The sequence below is a fragment of the Panthera onca genome, chromosome C2, assembly GCF_046562875.1.
Source record: "Panthera onca isolate mPanOnc1 chromosome C2, mPanOnc1 haplotype 2, whole genome shotgun sequence".
In the NCBI taxonomy this organism is placed as follows: Eukaryota; Metazoa; Chordata; class Mammalia; order Carnivora; family Felidae; genus Panthera; species Panthera onca.
In genome coordinates, this window is record NC_138347.1 from 55,807,741 (window position 1) to 55,831,854 (window position 24,114).

Genomic DNA, 24,114 nt, shown 5'->3' on the forward strand with positions numbered 1-24,114 from the left:
TACCCCTACAGTGTTTCCTGAAGTCTCTAACCTCTCCTCAAAGATTAGAAGAGTCTATTTTTATTTATGTACTGGGATGAGAATTATAACATTTTGTTGTTTAATAAAATGAGAAAAAAATTCCTAATGGAAATATACTATTGAGGAGACGGGGTGACCAAACTACACCAACAGCACAAGCAAAGGTTCTAATTTTTGTAAGAGAAAAAATAGCAGACCTCATGTATACTTTCAAAATTCATTTATGTACAATTTCAATATCCTTACACGGCGAATAAGGGCTGGGTTAAATGACTCGTCCAAAGCCAATAAGTGGATGACAATGTCAGAGGAGGAAGCTGGCTGAATGCTCTTTCCACAAGGTATATTCCTACTACTCAAAATTGCATTACCTACCAGCTGAAGTTTCTGCAACAATATTGCCAGTTTTACCCGAAGATTATTCAGTTTGTCTTCAGTAAGTTTTCTTTTTGCTTCACATTGTCCCAGAGATATTTCATTAACCACTCCTCTTGTATTTGCTTCGTAGATAATGGACTGTAGTTTTCTCTTTAGTTCTCTTTCATATTGGACCATGTAAACATGCTGGATCTGGGAATGTTTTCAAAAACAGTTTTAGTATATTTTTAAAGTATTACTTTCCCTCCTCAATCAGCAAGCGATTTCATATTCCAATTCTGCACACACGTACCAAGTGTCAACTCTATACCTGTGCACTACAGGTGCTCGAAATTTAAGACATGGTGATACCCTTAAGGAACCTGCAATCTGACGGAAGAGGAAGAGAGACAGTATGTATAATACTCCAGTAACTATAAGGATGAGAAAAGCACAGTAACTATAAGGATGAGAAAAGCACAGTAACTATAAGGATGAGAAAAGGATGAGTGAGCTTGGAGATCCTTGCTTGGGAATGGAAAAAGAACCCAGTAATGGCGAACCTGTCCTCCCACCAGTGATACCAGATTGTGCAAGGCACAAAGGGGGCAGTTGGTGGTGCCTATGACCCTCTCTCCACAGCAGCAGTAGCTCACAGGCAATGACAGAACGGCTGGCTACTCGGGGCTTTCCTGGCAGATGATGTCGTGTTATTTATAACTCAAGTCTGTAACATCTGAAAAGCACAGAAGCTACAGTAAGAGGAATTCCTGTTCTGTCACTCTCTTCGTGTCCCTTATCTGGAAGCAGAATACGGTCATATACGTACGCATATGACCCTTGCTAATTCGAGAGTCTTGGATGCTTTCCAAGGGTTCATGCTGTGACTGAGACACTCACGGGGAAGAAAAGGTAACGGAGAGGCCAAATGTTCCAATTTCAAAATGACATTAATTGCTTGTATCAACACTTGGAGAGGGCCAGGGGATATTCTGAGAAAAGAGATACAGAGCAAATCCTGGTTCGATACACATTTCAATGTTTCTGTAATAAGGAGTGTTCTGTGTTCAGATATGACTGGGATACCAGAAAAACTGTAAGGTAGCTTCATTTGTCTTCTGGGTCTACCCTTGCCCTTCCCCTCTCCCCAACACTCACTAATACCTGCTGGCCCTTCCCAGACACTGTCCACATCAGCATCTTCTTTTTTTTTTCTTTTTTTTTTTTGGAATTTATTTATTTATTTATTTTCCAATATATGAAATTTATTGTCAAATTGGTTTCCATACAACACCCAGTGCTCATCCCAAAAGGTGCCCTCCTCAATACCCACCCCCTACCCTCCCCTCCCTCCCACCCCCCATCAACCCTCAGTTTGTTCTCAGTTTTTAACAGTCTCTTAACAGAAACCCATGGGGGAGGGGAAGAAAAAAAAAAAAAAAAGAGGTTAGAGTGGGAGAGAGCCAAAGCACACCAGCATCTTTAAGCACTCATTGCCCTCATGTATTTCTCCCTTTTCGATAAAATCCTTTAAACAAACAAACCATACCCCCCTAAATATTTTGAATTCCACTTAAAATTCACTAACCATCTCCTAAATTCAAGGCATTGAATTTTGTTATAGGTTATATAAAGATATATAAGGTCCAGCCTTTGCCTTCAAGAAGCTTCCAGTCTATAGAATGAGATAACACAAGTGTGCAAAAAATGTGTCTTATGGGAAAAGATGCACTGTGCTGCTAGTGAGGCACAGATATTATTAGAGTTGAGAGGAGGGTACAGATTCTCCATTAAATTAAAGATCATTGAAGTCCTGACTTAAAATGCTTGACATGGATTAATATCAATAACTTACCCTCCAATTATTTATGCTTTGCATTTGCTATTAATCAAGAGTATTTGGGAACAGGGACCCATTTTAGAGTCTTAAACTGCCTGGACACTTGAGTGAGGGCACCAAGAATTAACAAGATGCTGAAATCCTTGATCTGGCTCTACCTATTCTTACCTTACTTACTGAGTTGCAGGCCTCATTCTTCCAGGAATATACCAACCTCATTCCTGCCTCAGGCCCTTCGCCTTTCCTGCTTTCTCTTTCCATTTGTTCAGCCCTAACCTACACAACGCTCATTCTTTGCCCTTCAGGTCTGCATTGGCTCAGGTATTCCTTGCTCACGGCATCTGAAATAGGCTGTCCCTTCCCCAACATGCACTGTCACTGTCTATCCCCAGGCCCTGTACAATTATTGTATGGCATATCACATATTTATTTACAAGTTTAGTATCTATCATTATGTGATGCTACATTATGCTCTGTTCATTACCTGTCTTTACTCAAGAATGTAACCTCGATGTAAAAAAAAAAAAAAAATTGGTTTTATTCACCTCTGTGTTTCCCATGCCTGCCACACGTCACTAAATAGTGAGGAGTTAGGAGAGCAGATGTACAACATTCACAGCAAGAGAATTTTAAGCACGCAGACCAATCCTGTCCTGAAACCCAGGCTACATTCTGAGATCTTGGAAGGGAACCTACTTTTGAACATCCTCAATTCAACCTACAGGAAGTTGATGATTTACAAGGCAACAACCACCTCCTCCAGAAAGCTTCATAGATGTTTTTTTGTGGAGGCTTTAGTCCAACCCAGGGAGTGACATCTCCCATGGCCTGAAGGTAGAGTAGGGTAAATAATTCAGCTCAGCTGGAATAAGAAGGACAGGGTCACAGATAGTTCAGATGTTACCAGTCACTCAGGGCTCTTAGTGTTCAAAATTCTAGAACTTCACAGTATTTGCCATTCTGAAAAATGGCCAGGGAATACTTTTTAATAAAAGCAACAGGAGTAATAATAATAATAATGATAATAATAGGATAAAATTAAAAAGAAATCTGAAAACAACGGTATTGCTTATCAGCAATGAAAAGGAACATACTATTGATAACGCTCGATGTGAAGGGCATTATGCCAAGTGAATAAAGCCAATCAGAAAGTGACACGTGCTATACGATTCCATTTCTACAGCATTACTGAAATGACAAAATTACAGAGATGGAAAACAGATGCGTGGTTGCCTGGAATTGAGGTGCTTATCTGTGCACAGTGTGACTATAAAGGATGGCACACGGAGATGTGTGGTGGTGGGAGTTCTGGATCCTGATTTTGGTGGTGGTTACACAAGCTTACACATATGATAAAATGAGACACATATTTCACTAATGTAAATTTTGTAGTTTTGATGTTCTACCACAATTATATAATTCCATAAGACCTAAGCATTAGGAAAAAATTGAAAGGTATATGACATCTCTCTCTTATTTTATAATTTCCTATGTATCTATAATTACTTAAAAAATAAAAAGTTCATAACAACACTTTTGGTTTTTTTTAATGTTTATTTTTGAGAGAGAGACAGACACAGCATGAGCAGGGGAGGGGCAGAGAGAGAGGGAGACACAGAATCCAAAGCAGGTTCCAGGCTCTAAGTTGTCAGCACAGAGCCCCACATGGGACTCGAACTCATGAAATATGAGATCATGATCCGAGCTGAAGTCGGAGGCTTAACAAACTGAGCCACCCAGGCACCCCCAGACAACACTGTTAAATACAGCATAACAAGGAATGTTTATATAGCACACTACATTCAAAGTCATATTTTGTCTCTCAAAGTTCACAATTTTGTAACCAAGCAAACTATATTTCCTTCAAACACTACCAACCAGTTTTCTGATTTAGTCTTCTGCTTTTCTCAGGCTAACATCTCTAGAAGGTTTCTATAAAAGGTAGCAATTTTGAGAACTTTCAAAGTCAATGTAAAAGGACTTCTGGTTGCATTAACATTCTAATTAAGATGAGTAGAGAATTGTAACAAGATGAGAAGCTTAGTTCTGCTGGCTAAACCTACTCTTGTAGAGGTATTTGAGGAGGATCAAAAATGGAATTCTTTTCGAACTCCTTTAATTCAGAACAGAATTAGGATTTGAAAGAAAGGATATGCAACTGAGAGTTTAATTTTCTGCCTTGAATTTAAAAAGTCCGAGTTCTAGCAGCTCTGGAGCCCCAGAATCCTAAGAAGTTAAGGCAGTCCTACAAGATCTACAGATTTTGTACTCTACATATAAGTATATGCATGTGAGCCTTTATGTGGTCAGGCACTACAGCAGAAACAATCAACTTTGACTCAGTGCACAAATGGTAATAAGGTCTAGATGCATTCAAAAGTACTGAGTGAATGCAACAGGATATAGAATTTGATAAGAGAGAATTGTAACTTCAAGGATTCTATAATCTACTAAAGGAGAAAATAAAATACAAGAAACAACTACAATACAAGGCAGAAAATTTAACTAACGCTAAAATGGTTTTAAGTTTCTCTCAGAATACAGAAAGTCACATGGACAGACTGAGGAAGGCTTTAAGTGAAAGGCAGCATTGACCAGACTCCACATAGGGTGGACAGGATTTCAAGAGGCCAACTGTGGACTGGGAGAGTAGACAAGTATGTCGTGGGGGACAGCACAGGGAAAGGCTAAGAGGCAGGCCAGTCTAGTGGAATGGAGCAATTCCATTTTGTATGGGGCAGATGGTTTGTGAGAGGAAAGAATAAAAGATGGTGGCTCAGGTCAGGTCACATACGACCACCTGTGTGGTCATAAACAATCTCTTACTATTAGCAGTTATGGAAACCAGGGCATGGTGACCAAAGACATTTGTGACTTATCAAGGGTCCTCCTGTGCTTTGTTGAAGCTATCTTTACTAAAAGTATGCAGCGTAAGCCAAGTTGCATAGATCTGTCCTCTACATCGATTTCAAAACATGATTTTAATAATTTTTATAACCATCCACCTAAAACTACCAATTATTAATAAAATCCTCATGACCAAGCAGTTTCATATTGGAGAAGTCATGATTCCAATTGTGCTATATTTTGCTTGCAACATCTCTGTTTCAACAGGAAGTCATGGGGTCCTGACTGTTTAGCTTCCTTTGATCCTTTGAATTCCACTTGCCCTAAACACAAAGAGAATTCTACTCATCAGCTCTGCTAACACTGTTCCCGTGTATAAATAATTATTCAGTGTGGCCTCCAAAACCCAACAACAACCTGGCTCTATTACTGATCCTATAGACATTGGAAAAATGCCATTTTGTGTTACATACATCATGTATGTAAAGGACATACATAAGCCGGATAAATTAAGATGTGTGACACCCTAATTCTTAGCAAATTTCTAAGTTTCATGGTGTGAAGTATTTAAATCAGAATTCCCTAACCAGCAAATTAAGATCTATGGAAGATCCAGGAGCCTTACTGGTAACTCTTCAAGCTGGCTGCCACAGGTTTACGGTTGGGGACAGTTCCTGATGGGACACTAAACAACCTGCCCACCACACCCTCCCCTTTTCATTGTCAGCAGCACCCCCATATGTGTCTCATCATGCAGTGTCAAGCTCTCTAGTAAGTAAACAATAATTCTTTTATACCAAAAGGCTGAGACACTGTGGTACGCCTATTACAAGTAACACGTGCAAACTCTGTCACAGGATGAAGTCTGGGTCAGAAGATGGAAGAAAGTGATGCAGAGAGTGAGCTTTGGGTGGGATGAATCTGGGTTCCTGAATCTGCTACTTATTTGCATCATGACATTGGAATATTGTCTTTCTGACTCTCTAGTTTCTCATTACTAACATTAAGACAGTGGCACCGACCTCCCAGTGTTGAGAGAGTTAGATGAGGGAATGGCTATTAAAGGACTAGTTCGGTGCCTGGCTCTACTGTCTCTTGATCAACTGAAGTTTTTACCTTCACTGATGAAAATAATACTAGTGCTCGAACAGGATCAGAAATATTTTGAGTGAAAACTTTGTCTTGTAATCTAGTTAGGAAATGCTGACAAGTATGTCTTGAGGCTGAAAAGCGTTCAGTTACTCCTTTTAAACAAACATTATTCAGAAAATAACCTCACTCTTCAATTGAACAATAACGGGAACCTTCATTTCCAGCTGTTTAATCACAGTCCAGTAGGCACTCAGTCAGAGACATCAGAGGCAAATATGTCCACAAGAGTGTTATATTTAGGCCCATCCTACACTTCAAATGCTTTGTGATACAGCCTTTCTAAGAAGGAATCTGGCTTAGGTTCTAATTTTCATTGCAAGTTTGTCTGGTTACATGTCTTTAGGAACTTACTTCACAATTCGATTTCATTTATAAAACAAGAAAATCCAAATCTACTTCGTTCCCTACAAAAGAGGTGAGGCGATGCCTCCGTTTCTGTGCACTTCATACAATTCCAGGGGGAGCCGTGCACCTCCTGGTCTTTATAGGCTCGCATGCGATTATGACAGTTTTCCAGAAGATGGCTGTGAGCATAAGTACTTGTACTAGGATTAATTGTTTTTATAACTACTTTTATAATGGAAAAACCATAAACTTAAAAAGCTGTCAATAGGATACCAAAAAACAAAACAAAAAAAACCCCAGAGATAGCAAGTTGTCCAAAATAATTAAAAACTTTAATCTACAAATGATTTCTGGTTTAGTCCAGTGTCTCGAGGATTTAATGTATTTCTTAAAGACACAGGATGTCATCATGTTTTCTGTTCAAAATATAGACCTACTCTAAGTTCATAAGTTTTATGCTGTGGAAACGTTTGCATTTTAAAATTCAAAAAGATGTTGCTTTGTGACATCTGATATGCTACACATTAATCTTATTCTTGATAAGAGAATGCAAATTTGATTTCCTTCCAAATCTAACATTTGGAAATGTATATTATTTCTCCTTTGGAATATGGGATCATTTAGAATATAAATGACTACATTGAAAAAAAGCTTACCTGGCTGAAGCCCATTCTCAGCTTTTTGTTTGTCTGCTCTGGGCACTGCTCCAGCTGTTTTGTAAATGATAACAGAACAGGATATTAACTTTTGGAGGATGAGCTGTCTACAACAGTTATAACATGCAAGTATCTAGTACTAAAAAGCATCAAAGCCTAGAACTGGCCAACATTGGTACTGTGGGTCTTTTAAGGCTGGGTCTAATTAAATTAATTAACTAAAGTATACCTCACCTTATCCAAAAAAAGATTAAGGCAGTTTACATAATTAATAAACAACATGGTTAAAAAATTGCAATAGAAAAAAAAAGAAAGTGAAGGAAAAGTAAATGGCAAATACTAAGTACTCAAGACGGATGTCAAGAAGGCAGTTGGAGTATGGGTTTCTTGAATGGGAATACCACAGAAATAGACTGGGGAGTCACTGGCGTATGGGGCAATACTCAAAGTCACAGACTCGTTGAGGTCACCTAGAAACAGGACTTCACAGACAGAAGATAGTGGCCCAGAAATGGGCCCTCAGGTGTGCCAACATTTAGAAACCAGAGAAGGAGTTCAGTTGCCAGCAGAAAAGACGGGAGGGAGAAAAGCAAGAAAATGAGAAGTGTGTTGTCATGGAAGTTACACAAAGAAAGTGCTTCCAGAAGGAAAAAGTAAGGGCGCCTGGGTGGCTCAGTCAGTTGAGCTTCCAGCTTCAGCTCAGGTCATGATCTCACGGTTCGTGAGTTCGAGCCCCGTGTCAGGCTCTGTGCTGACAGCTCAGAGCTGCTTTGGATTCTGTGTCTCCCTCTCTGCCTCTCCCCTGCTCACTCTCTGTCTCTCTAAAAAAAAATAAACATTAAAAAAAATTTTAAAAAAAAGGAAGAAGGAAAAAGTAGTCAACTGGGTTGAAGGTCTCCAAGAGGTCAGATAAGAAGTGGCTATTGCATTTGGTCACTGGTGGCCTCACAAGACAGTCCAGTGAAGTAGTAGGGGCAAGGATGAAGTGAGGAGGTAGAAGGCAAGGAAACAATAATTACAGATTAGAAAAGTAAGGGGTTTTCCCCAGGATTAGATTAAGGCATATGGCCCCTCTGTCAAATTAATCATTTGGTGTTCTTTTCACTAATAGCCATTCTATGTACATCCATCCCTTCCACAAGCAATGCTGAGCACGAAGGTGGAGAAGCCATCCCCCACCCTCCTGTACCCCAAGGTCCCTCTCCACTCCAGTGAGCAGCTTCTGGCGGCCTCAGGCCTGCACACCTCACTCAGCTTCACCACAGCCTGCAGTGACTTAGCAGCCTGGGGACAAACTATTGTGAGCTCAGGCAGCAGAACAAAGTTTTCCTTCTAATCATAATATGGCACCGTCCCTCAAAGGAGATTTTGGTAAATACAGATTTTATTCATCTTTCCTTCTGATGTGTGACTGATTCTAATAAGACTAGTGCTCTGGACACCTGACATGACTGACCTACCCAATCCTCACTCAGCCCCTCATAAAAGGTGGCTGAAGACAGGTATCCAAGGGATAGAAACTAGTTTTGGTGTCATGGAGGGAAGGCAGAAACCATGTCATTTCTTTTCATTTCTGCAACTTTCTCTGTTCTCAGTCTGTAAGACCTTCCCAAAGTTTATCTGAAACTCGGCACACTGGTTTTAAATGCAGTTTTCATTCGGAGTCATCCATTTGGTATAAAGATCCCCATCCTCGTTCACGTAATCCATTCTAGGTGAAGACACAATGTGTCTTCAATGAAGATTAAGTTTAGGCTATTCTGTCACTCCCTCAAAGTTCCAATAAAGCCAGTTTACCTCAAAACTTGCCATGAGTTCCTCCACAGATGTGTAGCCAAATTCTGATGGTAGCCGATGCTCAGAAAAAAAGTACAGAAGAATCTCCCTAGGAATAGGAGCACAGCAGAGATGGTGATATACCAGGAAGAGTGATGCAGCACTCACCTGTCAGAACTGGGTATCTCCTGGGTGTTAAACATCTCGGCAAAGATGAACATTCATGCCCACCAAATGGTTTTACCACTGTCATCAAAGTCTTCCTCAAAAAGCACAGACTGGGGAAAGGGAGGCGGGTGTGCCTATAAAAGGGCAACAGGAGGAATCCTCATGGTGATGAACTGTTCTGTATTTGTGTCAATGCCAAGATTCTGTGATAGTGTTACCACTGAGAGAAACTAGGTAAAGGGCACAAGGGATCTCTCTGTATTATTTCCCACAACTGCGTGTAAACCTACACTTATCTTAAAATTAAAAGTTAATTTAAAAAAGATAGGTAGAGGGGCACCTGGGTGGCTCAGTTGGTTGAGCATAGGACTTCGGCGCACATCATGATCTCACAGTTCCTGACTTTGAGACCCGCTCAGCATGGAGCCCTCACAGAAAACAAGCATGATCTCACAATGCCCATCCATAATCAAGCAGCCCGGGAACGCCCTGCACCTACTTGAGTGTTCTCAAGAGAACTCAAGTTCTAAGAAAACTTAGCATTGCAAAATACCTGGAGGAAAGACATTGTCTAGTGACTTTTTTTTCCCTAAGAAAACCAAAGAACTTAACTCTCCAGAGTAATTCCTTTTATCCAGGGATCCACAGATACGCGGATACTCTTAGGAATCCTATGTGAACCCTGATCTTTCCAGTGATTGGCCATTGTTCTGACAGGTGCTTCATTTTGCCAAGAGGCAGTAGCGCCCTGCCCTTGTAGTGTGACAGGTTTTTTAGGATTAATCACCTAGATGACACATATTTCATTCCTGGGAGAATATGAAATCTAGAAATTTATAGCTACTATATCTTAAAGGTGTATAAGAGTGTTTTTATGTTGAAGGGTTCTAAGAACCTCAGGTAAATTACCCAAGGGATTTACAAAACTTTTCAATTGTGAAATAATATGGCACACAAAAGGTAAAATAGCTGTTTCCCACATAATTTACATTCCTAGTGTTTTAAGTGTATTATTGGTTTTAATATTCATTTATAGTTTTAAAGAGATTCAATCCAAAACATTAAAAATCCTCAGCATGGCACAACATCACATATAACACACAAACACACACTCCCCTCAGAATGATCCCAGGTATGTGAGAGGAGCAGAAATCAGACGGCATGGAAAGAAAAGCTGTAACTAGAGTCCCGAGGAAAGGGGACTTGTGGTCACTTTTACGGCTAGTTTGGTGGGGCAGAAGGGGTGAGGTCTTTTACACAAGCCACTCCTCTCTCTCCCTAAACCCAGCCTCCCATTTCTCCAACACAGGGTTCAAGCCTCTCCTGAGCAACAGTCCTTCTCATGTGGTTATACATTTTTTTGGGTTTAGATTTAGAGCAAATCAGCCAATCTTCTAAGGAGGTACCTCCAGAGAAACAAATATTACATGCTGGCGGCATCTGGTTGGGACTGAGAGAGTGCTGAAGGGGCAGGTCGGGGAGACCAAAAGTTCTGGATTAGTTCTGAATTATTCTCAACCTGTGGAATTTCTACATCAGAACTCACACCAAACATCATCTAGAGTCTAAATAATTTCTCACAAATACATACTATTATTTCTAAAGATAGACAGACATTATTTTAAAATAAAACACAACTTTGTTTGAAAGTTTTACAGCTTTTGCCGTGTCGTATTTTCTCAAGACACTCAAGGTCATTAACCCCATAGGTAGTCCCTGAACCCCGCTACAACATAGCTTTTTCCCAGTAGCACCTGACAGAGCCTGACATTGCGCCCCCATGCTGGGAACCCACACATTCTTATTACATGGAAGTCAGGCTGGTGGGTGGTACAGACAGCGAGAAATGCTGGGATGGGAAAGCGAATTACACCACCATGGGCACTGTGACAGAGGCCCACACCATCATGGGGAGCCCTAAAGGAGGAGGAGGAGTTAGCTGGCTGTGGGGCAGGAGGGCAGCGGAATGTGAAGGAAGTATTCTAGGCCAACTGCACTACGTGCTGGGGACAAGTATTTTCTGGCAATATTGAGCCCCCTGGCCACATTCAACCACTCTTTATAAAGTGCTAGAAAGGTGTTCAGTGCTACTATATGTTTTATAGTATATATAACCTCATGTAATCTTCATGGAAACTCTTTGGTTGAGGAATTATTCTTACCTTGAGCCACTATGGTTTCCTGATTACTACGGACCCACCCCCACCACAGGCCCTAGTAGGTCCCCTGCACTTTCCTTTGTCTCTAACCCTCTAGGACCTCTGGTTTCTGCCTTTTACTCTCTCCTCCACAGAGCTGCTGATAATTAGCTTTTCCCTTGGGGATTCTGTCCCACAAAACTGATGAGACAGAGGACAAAGTATACAGGTCCTGCAGTCTCCAAGCACAAACACACAGACCTTTTCCTTTTTCTGAAAGATAAATTCGGAAAAAAACTGTCATATGCTGTTAGAAAACTGTAAGATACTAAAAATCACAGAAGAGGAGTCTGAATGCAGTTACGAACTCTTAAAAAATTCCTTCATTTATTGTCGTGAGTCCCTTTCTTCAGTGATTTTCCTTGATGATATCTTCTTTTGTATCTTATCAAACCTCTCTCCACTCACAAACTTCAGGTGTCCTTTAGGACGGTCATAGTGATTCTCTAATCCATGAAAGGTCCTTCAAGGACATATGCCAGCACAAAACTCTAGGAATAAATTGGTGTCTGTTCACTAGTATCCACTTAATCAGGTGGACACTGTGCATTCTGGGAGATTCATGGGTCAAGTCCGCCTTTTCAACAGGACTCTTGTCCCACCAGAAACAGCCCTTCTTCCCTTGGAGCATTTACTCACAATTCTACCCCCCAGGCTTGACAATAAAATCAGGAAAATGTCTTTGTTTAACTCTATCTCTCTTCTCAAGAATTTAAGAAGCAAATATCCTAAAGATCTTCTAGAACTGTTACTTGCATCCAGGACCATAGGAGGTCCTTCGCTATGATGCCCATCTCACTGAATTCCTATCAAATCCATATCCGTATCTGCAAGCTTGAATTGGAAGTTTTTAAAGAGTTCAACTAGCTGAGCTCCAACAATGGGTCAGCACCGCTTCCATCTGCGATGGCCAAGCTGTGCAAAGCTGCAGCTAAGGGCCATTTCCTTTTCACTCCACAGTCATATTCCCTTCTCAACAGAACAGCTTTTTTCTTCAGAAAAGTCTCTTACTTGCATTAATACAGCTCCATTCTCTCTGGACATGAGCAGGGAAACACAGAGGCACCTGCTCATCCAGATGCTCTTTCTAAAAAAGTAACCTAGTTCATAGAAAAAGAGCAAGCCTCTTACTTGAGGTGGTTTGAAACTCTCTTCTCCATCCCAGTGAAAGAGAAAGATGAGGATGAATAGAAACGGCACAGCTTCACTTTCTAAACCCAGGAATTAGATCACAGTTTCCGACAGACCCCAATTGCTAGTGTTATTTACTTTCGTGGGCTTTCCTTTGCATCAGTAACTGGGAGCAACCTGTAACAAGTGCCATACGTTATTTTTTTTAAGTTTATTTATTTTGAAAGCGAGTGCATGCATGCTTGTCAGCAGGGGGAAGGGCAGAGAGAAGAAGAAAGAGAATCCCAAGCAGGCTCCACGCTGATCTCAGATCTCACAAATCGCAAGATCATGACCTGAGCTGAAATCAAGAGTGGGACACTTAACCAACTGAGCCACCCAGGCGCCCCATGACTTCCTTTTTAAAATTTAATTTTTGATACTTTTAAAATGTAAGCTTACATAGGCTTTTGTGGAGTTGAAATAAATGAAGTCTGCCTGATTGTCAAGTTTACATATACAACAATAAACTGAAACAAGGTGTTATAAGGTTAGCAGTTAAAGGCTAGGACTATCTACCTCTGACTTAACACAACTCAGTCACACCCCATCATCTGAAAATATTTTAATATCCAACAATTCACTGCATTTTACATTAGTCCCTTTCAATTTCGTTAAAAGTATTCTTTGAATATCTACTAATATATGTCACACACAATGTGGAAAATCCAATCTATTTTCAAAGATGTTATTCTATTTGGGGATTAAATAAACTAATACACATAAAAAAAAGTAATATAAGACAGGAAAACGCTAAACTGAGTATTAGCAGGTAGTGAAAATGAACACTGAAAACTACTATTTTTATTAATTTTATTCCATTAACATGAACTACCCAGAAGTGGCCAGACTCCACTTTGGCAGTGTGGAAAGGGATAAGGATGGAGTCATGTACAAAGTGAACCAAGTAGAGGGAAAGGATTCTAATGACTGTCCTTATAATGGGACAAGCAAGGCAAATCCAGTGAAACATGGTACCCTCCACATCCTACACAGCTAGCCACAATCTTCACGCCTTGAGAAATTTGAAGTCTAGTTAACACAAGGAATAACATGTGGACCAAATACAGGATAGCACAGCACAAGGGGGAAAAAACATAACAAAGAAGACAAGAAATCTGTTTTCACCAGTGAAATGTGAGAAAACATACTACACACCGCTAAAGGCAAAAGAGGAGACTGATCAATGAGGAGCTCATTTTGTTCCAGTTAAGCTTTGTGTTCTGTACAATTCTTTTTCCACTTAATACTTCTATAAAACAATCACCACAAAAAAACTCAAGCTGGGACAGAAAAGAGCTGATTTATTAATATGTTTGGCTTTCAGAGTCTTTAGTTGGTAATAGTATGATGATTTCAAGCACCAAAGATTCTATGTGTTCATCAGGAGGATGGTTTCTGGGAAATTTTTATTTTCCAGTGATGCCTAACTATAGAAGTGAATGTACTTTGAAGTCTCAGTACCTTCAATCACATTATCTCCTTTTAGGTCACATGTAACATTAAAATTAATAGTAATGATACACTTAAATGCATAACAAAAATTAGCCAAGGAAAAAATAAGGAAAATGATGATATATAGCAGAGTATCCAAACTCTACTGCAACACAACCAGACAGCTCTCCAGGTCTTAGTGTGAAGAGTAGCAAAGGATGTGTGTGTGTTACAAAATGTGTGTGTACACGTATGCACACACACACTTACATACATGTGTATGTTTCTGTATGTATATGTATGTAAGTGCATATATATGTACAGTTATATATATGTGTGTATGTGTGTGAATATGGGGGTTAAGAAGAGCATGAGACTCCAAATCAAGGAAACTTGCCCTGTCCTAGCAGCTGTGTAACTGAGACTTTAAGTGTGTTTGTTTCTCCAAGCTTCAGTTTCATCATACATTCTTTAAAAAGTTAGAAATAATATCAACCTCCTAAGGTGGTGGCAGTAAGGAGCTAACATATACAAGACACTTGAGCGAATGCCTAAAATATACTAACAGCTCAAACACAATAGCTATTATTATCAAGAAGGCCTGGTTCACACGAAGCAATGTCCTAATCACGAGACATGTGGTCATTTTTAGTAATACGCACACATTTTATTGATATATACAGGCACATTCACATATATAACTTATTTTTTTATTTTTTAAATATTTTTTAATGTTTATTTTTAAGAGAGAGAGAGATAGAGCACGAGTGGGGGGAAGGCAGAGAGAGAGGGAGACACAGAATCTGAAGCAGGCTCCAGGCTCTGAGCTGTCAGCACAGAGCCCAACGCAGGGCTCGAACCCACAAACTGTGAGATCATGACTTGAGCCGAAGTCGGACCCTTAACCGACTGAGCCACCCAGGCGCCCCACATATATAATTTATTGCATGTGATGCATCGTAGTGCTCAACTGACATGCATGAATCTTGGAACCAGTAAGGAATAAACCAAGATTCAAATTTATGGCTACCTAACTTCAAAACTGAGGATCTTACATATTACTTCTGGACAAATACTGAAAGGAACTGGTTGGAGAATCCCATTCTTTAGGGACTATACTGTAGACCATGGCAGTATGAGACTGACATCCATCCAGATCATTTGACAAGTGGCCTTTCTCAACCTCATGATACCTGTACAACACTGAGGTCTGACCTGCTTCCTCCTCTTTCCCAGGCTAGAGCTTGCCAACTCAGGTACTATGGCAGATTTAGTGGTCAAAACTTAAGTGTTCAGAAATGTAGCACTCTGGCTTCATTTCTTGGTCAACAACTTGCCTCTGGATCCCTAGTATCATTAGTGAAGATGTGTCCTGATGCAAAGTCCAAGCAGATCCACCTACATAGAACCAAGAGTGCTTCTTCCTTTCTCCTGGGACAGGAGGGATACTAGTAATGTGTTCCCAAGGGAACATATATGCTCATATATGCTCACATATGCAGAGCCCCCACAGCCCTGGATGTTGCCATAGAAATTTCCACAAAGCCCAGGACAACTGCAGAACTGAGTTCGAGTATTGCAGTGGTTTGCAGCCTATTTTCACACACAAGACCATAGCCTGGACCTGAGCAGAAAGCGTATGTATATGCCCCACCTCAACATTTCTTTTTGCCAACTCTCTAATTTCATTCTTCGCCAGCTATCTTCTTCAGGAAGCTTTTGCAGTCATCACTGATCCGGAAGTCAAAGTAACTGTCTTAATGGAAAATACTATTCTGGCCAGGTCCTCTGGTGTGTTCTCCTGGGCTGAAAGCCTCTCACTTTACAACACAGGCCAATCACAGTCTGTGAACCCCAACCAAACCAATTGGCTCCATTAATTTAGAGGTGTTACTGCTCCTGCCCCTCCCTCTCCATATGTCACCTATTTTAGAGCACTCTTCTGTTACTAACTTCTTTGGCCCCCTCCTATCCTTGGTCCCTATTTGGAAAAATTCCAAATCCTGGACTTTATCCCCTCTCTTTCTCCATTCTTTCGGAACTGAGATCCAGACATCTAAATTCCTCATTTAACCTGCCCACAAATGTTAACATTCTACACTGAACCAAAAAGTAAAACTCAATTTCCCTTGGTAAGTTTAGTATCTAAAGCTACAATAGGAGAATTTGTAGAAGGCCATACAAATGTCATGAGGGTCTTTGTCAGGCAAAAACCAAACAACTAAAAAATAAAAGAAAGAGGAAGGAAGGGAGGGAGGAAGGAAGAAATTCATAACACCCAGGACAGAACATCCACTATATTGCCAGACCATGTAACAACAGGCAGTTAGTGACTATAGTTCTATTTCAAGAGACATTTAACCCATGGTGCATCTGTATCAGTGTAGTTAGGGGACAAGTCATAGAGTCATTCTATTGAATCTTAACAACTTTAAGGCTCAGTAGGGGGAAAAAAAGAAGATCAGGAGTTGTCACTGCTTAGAAAGTTCAACAAAGCATATGGAAATATGTTAGCAAATATGTTTACCTTAAATTGGACGTCAGTTTTCTTACTGTTTCTTTGACATATGTGCTTTGAGAAGACTTTGTCAGTGAAGAAGTAACTCCACAACCACTATACACGGAAAAGCTGGCACTGTCTCCAGAACGTGGACTTAAATTTTCCATCAGTGCACTGTGCAAAAACAAGCTGAGGCTTATAATTTCAAAGTAGGCATCACATTAGATACTCATAAATTCAGAAACATTAATATGTGACAAATGGAATGTTAATACACCACAAATGAGAGCAAGGCCATAAATATGCCAAAAAATACCATTTATGAATTCTCAATTAGAAAAATTACTATTTATTCCTGACAAATCTTGTTCCAAGCTTTTGGGGAGCCACGATTAAGCAGAATTGACAGTAATGTATTCTTAACAACAGTAGTCACATACCATTTGTCTCATTGGCTGAAGGGGGATCTTAAACTAAAGTTCTGTTTTAGCCTGGGAAAAGGTACATACAGAAATAAAACAAAAAGGGGCAAAGTCCGTTGAAAGAATAACTTAGTCAAGATCTGGAAGAAGAAGAGTGTTCCAGGTGATGTGTAATGATCCCTGGCAGAAATGAGGTAGGACTGCTGGAAGAGTTAAGGGCCAGGCTGCAGGGGTGGCGTGCAGGGGAAGAAGAAGAAAGGGGGAGAGGCAGGGGCTGGCACTCGAGGCCATGGGGTGGAACTGGAGTTTATTCTAAGCAAAGTAGGCACTACCACTGGAGGGTTTCTTGTGTAGTGTATTGTGTTAATGAGACCCAAAGCTTTCAGTATTGTGGGAACAAAAAAAGTTAAAGAGGTCTGGGAAAACACGCAATTTGGAAGACAAAGCTATGTAGGCAGGAAGAGGTCCAATCGAGGAGGGTTCTGCTTGTCAAGTAAGGAGGAGATTGTAATCCTTTCAATGCTAATGTTAAGACCACAGCTCTAAAAACTTTTGTATATTTATACTGGATGGGCCATTTAAAAATTGGATAACAGTTTAATCAAATGGAATGTGTTTCTACTGTCAACAGACTTTTGGCATTAATTCACTAACTTCAGCTGATATTTCACTTAAGATTAAGAACACTGTAACTAATGCTTGTCTATTAAAGAATACTTGCACAATATTGGAAGCCCATTGACTATAGATTCCTTTATGCTGAAATTTTATTAGTCTTTTTAAAAAAATTTTTAAATGTTTATTTATTTTTGAGAGAGAGACAGACCACGAGCAGGGGAGGCAAAGAGGAGACAAAGAATCTGAAGCAGGCTCCAAGCTCTGAGCTATCAGCACAGAGACCGACATGGGGCTCCAACTCATGAACTGAGAGATCATGACCTGAGCTAAAGTTGGAAGCTTAACTGACTGAGCCACCCAGGCACCCCTAAAGTAGTCTTCTAAGCAGTCTGTGTGCCTACCTCACAGAACTGTGCTGAGGGTTACCCCGGAAGTTAGCTCAATGCCAGGGCGCCTGGGTGGCCCGGTTGGTTAAATGTCCAACTTCAGCTCAGGTCATGATCTCACAGCTTGTGAGTTCAAGCCCCGCATTGGGCTCTGTGTTGATGGTGCAAAGCCTACTTGGGATTCTCTCTTTGTCCCTCTCTGACCTTCCCCCACTTCCTCTAAGTAAATAAACTTAAAAAAACCTTAAAGAAAAGAATTTAGCCCAATGCCTACTCTTAGTAAGTGCTCAGTCAAAAGTGCTTAGCACCTAATTATTATTGTTATTATGATCTTCCTTATCATCATGACCACTATTAATGAGTTTGATAAGATTCTTCCACTAAGATTGTTTTAGGGACACCTGGTTGGTTCAGTAGGTTAAGCGTCTGACTCTTGGTTTCAGCTCAGGTAATGATCTCACTGTGAGCGGGTTCTGCACTGGCAGCCTGGGGCCTGCTTGGGATTCTCTGTCTCTCTCTCTCTCTGCCCCTCCCCCACTTGCGCTGTCTCTGTCTCTCTCAAAATAAATAAACTTAAAAAGAAAAGACTGTCTATGGTCTTAATTAGACCATAGTTCCAACATTCATGCTGTAGATATAATTCCAAGATGATTCAAAACAACACACAACCTCATACAAAGCTAAAACATATCACACACACACACACACACACACACACACACACACGTGCTTTAGTTTTTTGGATAGATTTTAAAATTTAACTCAAATTTTAGTAAATAACTCTAGGTTAAACCACTATCCATAAAGTGGCCTAGCAACATCACGGGGGAAAAGCTGGACCATTTATTCAATCAACAAATGTATCATCTTTTGAGTCAGTTGCTATTCTGGACACCAGTGACACAGAGGTGAGCAAGTCAGCCCTGCTCTTATGGAGTGAGTTAGGTCCTAGTGAAAAATATACAAAATCAGCAAGGTAGAATGTAAAATATTAAAATAAATAGATGATTCAATAAGACACTTTACAATAGGAATAAGTGCCCTGAAAACACCCAAGCAGGATGCTACGATCTGATAGTGCACCTTGTCAGGAGTGGGGTGAGCTATTTTCGATGGAACGTGGAGATGCTTGGATGGAGACTCAGACACTTGCAGTTATGAAGAAGAAAATATATGGCCCCGGGCCTGATGGGAAGACAGACATTCAGACAGACAATTCCACTGGTCTTGACAATGGGGTTGCTCACCGTTGTGTGTCAGAATGTGGCTGATATTTAACAGGTAATTACTGAAGTGGAACGGATTATGACAATCTGACCCTTGCAACAGTGGCTGTCTGAAATCCTGAGTTTGCCTGCGAGAGTTGGGGTCCCCAGAGGAGAGAATACTTGAACCAGAACTTGAAGGAAAGACTAAAAGGCTGGTGTACAGCTTGCAGTGGGGAAAGGAAGCAATACGGACGAAGAGAGGGAAGTGTGATAAAGCTGAACTAAAAGCAATTCAGAAACTCTGGGAAGCAAAGTAAGGGCTACAGGGAGGGGCAGGACTGAAGGGGACTTGTGCCGTGCTAAGGAGTTTGTCACTTGCAAGTGATGGGGCCGTGACAGGCTTTTGAGTAGAGCAGAGAAGTGAGGGGAATTGAGTATTTGAGGGATGCCTCTTGTCAGCAAGTGTGGAAAATAAAACTCCTCTCTGCTTTTTTCTGGTACTTAATCCAATGTGCTCCCATGCAAAAAGAGCCCAGGATTTGGATTCAAAGACACAGGGTCTACATGCCTGGAAAGCACCTGTGACAAGTTTGCCTAAGTGAGGGCAAGAGATTGCTTCCTTGAAAACATTCTTTTTATTTTATTGGGCGTCCAAAATATTCAGTTGATTTTATCTTAAAAGTGACAAAAGTCTCACGTAAGAAAATTCTAGCAAGCAATGATTATTATAATTACATATACATATAACAACAAGATAATGAGCCACATGCAAAAAAAAAAAATCAAGTTCATGATTTCATGTTCACACCTTATACACATGTGACACTTTCAGTTCTTTGGCTATATTACAGTAATTTGAATTAGCTGCCTGCTGTGAGTAGGAAGTTAAGCCTGCTCCATTTCATTATCCCCAATCCTCACAAAAGAAAATGAAAAGGTTTGGGAAAAAGGTAAGAAACCCAGCCGTATTCTATTCTTTCTTGTCTCCTTTGTAAAATGAGGTTCCATTCTTAATTGCCTTTGCTTGTTGCTATTATTTTCTTTCTTCTTGTATTTAAACATTGATAATTACTTTGCAACAGTGTAATTGCACTCACTTGGAATTTGTATAATTGCAGTACACTCACCTTTCCCGATTAGGTAATGAAGCGTTTCTCTTCATTTCTGGAGTATCACTACACAGCTCCTGTTTTTCTTCAAAGACAGACAAAATGAAGACAATTGCATTTTGATGATGACACAATACAGTGAACTGAAAGAAGTCTTGGTGGTTTATTAACTACTTGTGGATAATCTGGCTTTGTGTGTCAAACATCCTCTTGTAAAATTGCACAGTGTGTTCTTAATGCAACTTATAAAAACCTCTTAATAAAGTGCATTAAAGTGTATTAGTATGTACTAATCCAAGAACCTCTGTAACTTGTTTTTTGCAAGCTCTTTTTCATGATGCTTATTATCTGCTATTGGTGTGCATAGGGGGGACTACTGGGGGCCGTCAGGATTCCCTTCTCTCACCAGCCTCTGCCCAGACCACCTCCTGTCTTCCCCCTAGGATCCCATTCTATTCCACTTTAGGTTCAGGTTCAGAAACATCCTAACAGATCCTAACCAGAAACGTGTCTCTAATAGAGAGTCAAACTTTAAAGCAGGAAGAGACTCAGGAGTCATCTCGTGGATCTTCTCACTGAGAGAACCTCAGAATTGTAGGTTCAGGGAGGGTAGTGATTCATCTACAGTCCACAGAGGAGCAGAAATGCTTTGACCCCTTGGATTGGTTTTAAGATGGGGGGCAGTATAAGCAATAAGTCAATATATCCTTCTTCCACCTGTCTCTAGAATTCATTGTGATAACTGTCCAAATATCTTGTTCCACCAAGTGAACCCTTGCCAGCAAGTTTAGGGCCATCACCAAGTGGAACAGCACAGCAACAAAGAAAGTTTTAGATGGTAGGTGAATGGCTCAGGGTCTGCCTGACTCCTTTAAATAAAAGAGGCTTTCTAAGCACATTGCAGGCACCATTGATTTTACTCACTGGCTTGCATAATAAAAAGTGAGTTTTTTTTTTTAGCCCAACAGCCAACTAATCTATAATTACAGTCATTTGAAAATATTTCACAACTTGTTCTTTCCAAACCCAGGACGAGCATTTGAAATTAAATATTAATTTTAGGATCAAAATTGTATTAACAATTTTTCCATTACTATTTGGAAATTCAACAGGCACATACTTGAAATCATGTGAATAGTTTGAAATTTCTATACAACACTGGCTTTTAAATCAAGAGAGCCTTACAAAAGAAATCCTGATTATGGGATTGCAAATTATCCTAATTAAGATGAAACAGAAAAAACAAAGTGTGATTTCTTAGGGATCTCACTAATGGGTTCAAACATAAAGACGTGAGTGAGTGACTGATTAGGTTACCGAAGCAACAAAGTATGAAGGAAGGGAGAGCTTACCACCAAAAGTGAACACACAATGATGGCAAGGACCCCGATACAACAAGGACTGGGAACAATAGCCAAAATGAGCTGGGATTTACTAGAGAGACTAAGAACGGCTTTCAAACTTATTTCAGAATAAGAAGATGACAAATGAAAATGACAGACTTGCTGCTTAGGCCCGATGGTATAATATTAATATAAAACAGAGAATGGTACAATGACAACAATATAACATAATAAAAGAGTTAGCCATAGTAGTACGCAGACACTAAGAAAACAAAACTTTGAGTCCAGGATGCTTCCAGCTTCTCTATCCTGGGACATTGTTTGGGATTGAATATTATAAGAAGGCAACTCTAAGTTTAAAAAAAGTTCAAGCCTCTCACCTGAGAGAAAGCACATCCCATGGGTGTAAAGGAACCAATGAATGTGGGTGTTGAACTAGTCTTTGTGATCTCAAGGGAATCACGAAAAGCAGGAAAAGGAGTAAATAACTGAAGGAGGAGGAATGTCATTATAATTTTCAAAATACAGTCTGAAAATTAAAGAGCTCATATCAACTCTTTCCAAATTTCTAGACAGAATTCAATGCAGAGGGTGATATGAGTCTACTGTGAGGGACGTCAGGCTGTGTGGCAGTGCTGGGAGCCCCCTTCTTAGGTACAAAGTGTCCCTTGGCCCTTCAAATCACATGAGATTGGCAGCTTACTCTCTTCCCACCCCTCTTCCCACTTCTGGAACAACCAATTGTTACTTTTTAAAATCCAAACTGTTGCCAAACTTGTGACATTCCACATAAGTCATATTGAAAACAACTCAAACATTACAGCTAATAGATGTAATAGATGTAAACTGAATTCTTTTTTTTTTTTTTACCTTTTTTCATAAGAGAAACTTCCTTTTTTTCTTGTTTCAATGAAAGATCAGTGTCACTTTTATCTAAAACCTGAAAAACAAGCTGTTTACTTAAAGCTGCACAAAAATACAGGATATATCACAGGGTGCAAAATGACCTTAAGTACCAGTGCCCACATCAGAGAGAGAGGCCAGGGGTACAGTTAACGTGCATGTTGTGAAGGGAGACAATCATGTGAGCTGTAGAAAATTATATTGGTGTGCATCTCAAGAATGGTTACATCAAAACTGTCATACATAATTCTGCCATTTCTATATAGGGGTTTTGATACTTCTATCAATATCTGTACATATATTTTTAAAAATCCATATCTTACGTGAATGTAACAATGACTCCAACAAACAAGCCAAGTATTTGATTCACCAGGAGCAATGATGGAGCCTCTGCTGTTTTGAGGAGGCTTATCACACTTGTGGTCCATACGGAGCAGACACAGAGCATGAGGTCAATCAGTGTCACGCAATGAAATGTACATCAGTACAATCAGTGCAATGAAAACCTTGGGGAGGTTGCGGCCTGGGACCTGAGGCCCCAAAGTATGATGGGGAAGAAGACATGGATGGGGATGGGGATTACACTTGGGTGTTGACAGAAGGGTCGCCTGGTCATTTGACCGAATTCCTAGAAATCTGCCTAAAAGGGGTTGTGGAGCCTTAATGTGTTAAAGCCAGTAGAGTGGGTGGCACTTGAGAGTAAGGGGGTGTGTGTGTGTGTGTGGGTGGGTGTGGGTGTTTGTTGTCTGGGTTGTGGGGGAAGTGGGAGTTGTGAGAGCTGAGGGGAACAGTGTGCCATCCAGAAGCCATGTCCGCCATTGCTTTGGGAATCCTGAAGACCCATTTTGCAAGGCTCACACAAGACAAACTTACATTTTGGGAATGTACTTCTTTAGATCAGAAAGAGAGAGAGTTAGTTTATGCCCTTCAGGAAAATGGACCCAGAACGTTCCCTTTGTGTATTTTGCAAATCTGTGAGAAGGTGGGGAAACAGGCAGCAGAAGAGAAAAATGGAGAAGGCAGGGGTAAGGCAAAAGCTCCTTGATCTGAAGACCACCGAACAGGTGCTGAGACACAACTGTGTCCCCACGTCCATGACCTCGTGGAAGGCACGGAGCTGTTGGCTTTCTGGAGCTTGCCCACCGTGTCTGTGTCCTACGCCTTTCAATCACCCTCCGCCCTGCCAAACAGACATGGGAGGGAGAGGCTATCTCCCACCTTTTCTCTCCTCCCAGGAAACACAGGCATATATTTTACACGGCACTCTGGAAACTGTGCTCCATCAGGAAGCAGGTTAAATGGGCACACATGTAGCCTAGCAACAGAAGGCCTTTGAGGCTGTCCATCATTGCTGTTTCTATTTCACTCAAGTCCATCAAAAGAAAAGCCTTGTTAGGTAAGGGCAAATAAATAAAACTGATTCTAAGATGCTTTTGTCCATTTCAGAATAGTTTTGTACTTATACTGTAAAAAAATTTGTGCCCCAGAAGTAAATAAAGCGCACGTATTTTTTAAAGTTGATTTTGCAAAATGACCTTAAAATGTACATCTTATTTATCTCTGATGTATCATAAAACTTAAGGTTTTCTTTTAATGTGCTGATATATACAGGAAATCTACATGCTTTTTTAAGTGCCTCTAACTTTGAACTAAACATTTTT

General features: G+C 40.4%; 1 protein-coding gene across 1 annotated transcript in view; it reads right to left on the reverse strand.

Moving 5' to 3' along the window:
* Positions 1–226: 226 nt before the first annotated feature.
* Positions 227–24,114, reverse strand: part of MORC1 (MORC family CW-type zinc finger 1) — a 162,162-nt gene continuing 138,274 nt past the window's right edge. Inside the window, exons 21-26 of the mRNA XM_060640085.3 lie at positions 22,421–22,490; positions 20,226–20,292; positions 16,492–16,638; positions 9,016–9,103; positions 7,219–7,272; positions 227–591 (exon numbers count right to left, since the gene is read on the reverse strand). Of these exons, the coding sequence (XP_060496068.1) occupies positions 232–591; positions 7,219–7,272; positions 9,016–9,103; positions 16,492–16,638; positions 20,226–20,292; positions 22,421–22,490 (786 nt within the window). The 3' untranslated portion in view covers positions 227–231. The remainder of the gene's footprint in view (positions 592–7,218; positions 7,273–9,015; positions 9,104–16,491; positions 16,639–20,225; positions 20,293–22,420; positions 22,491–24,114) is intronic.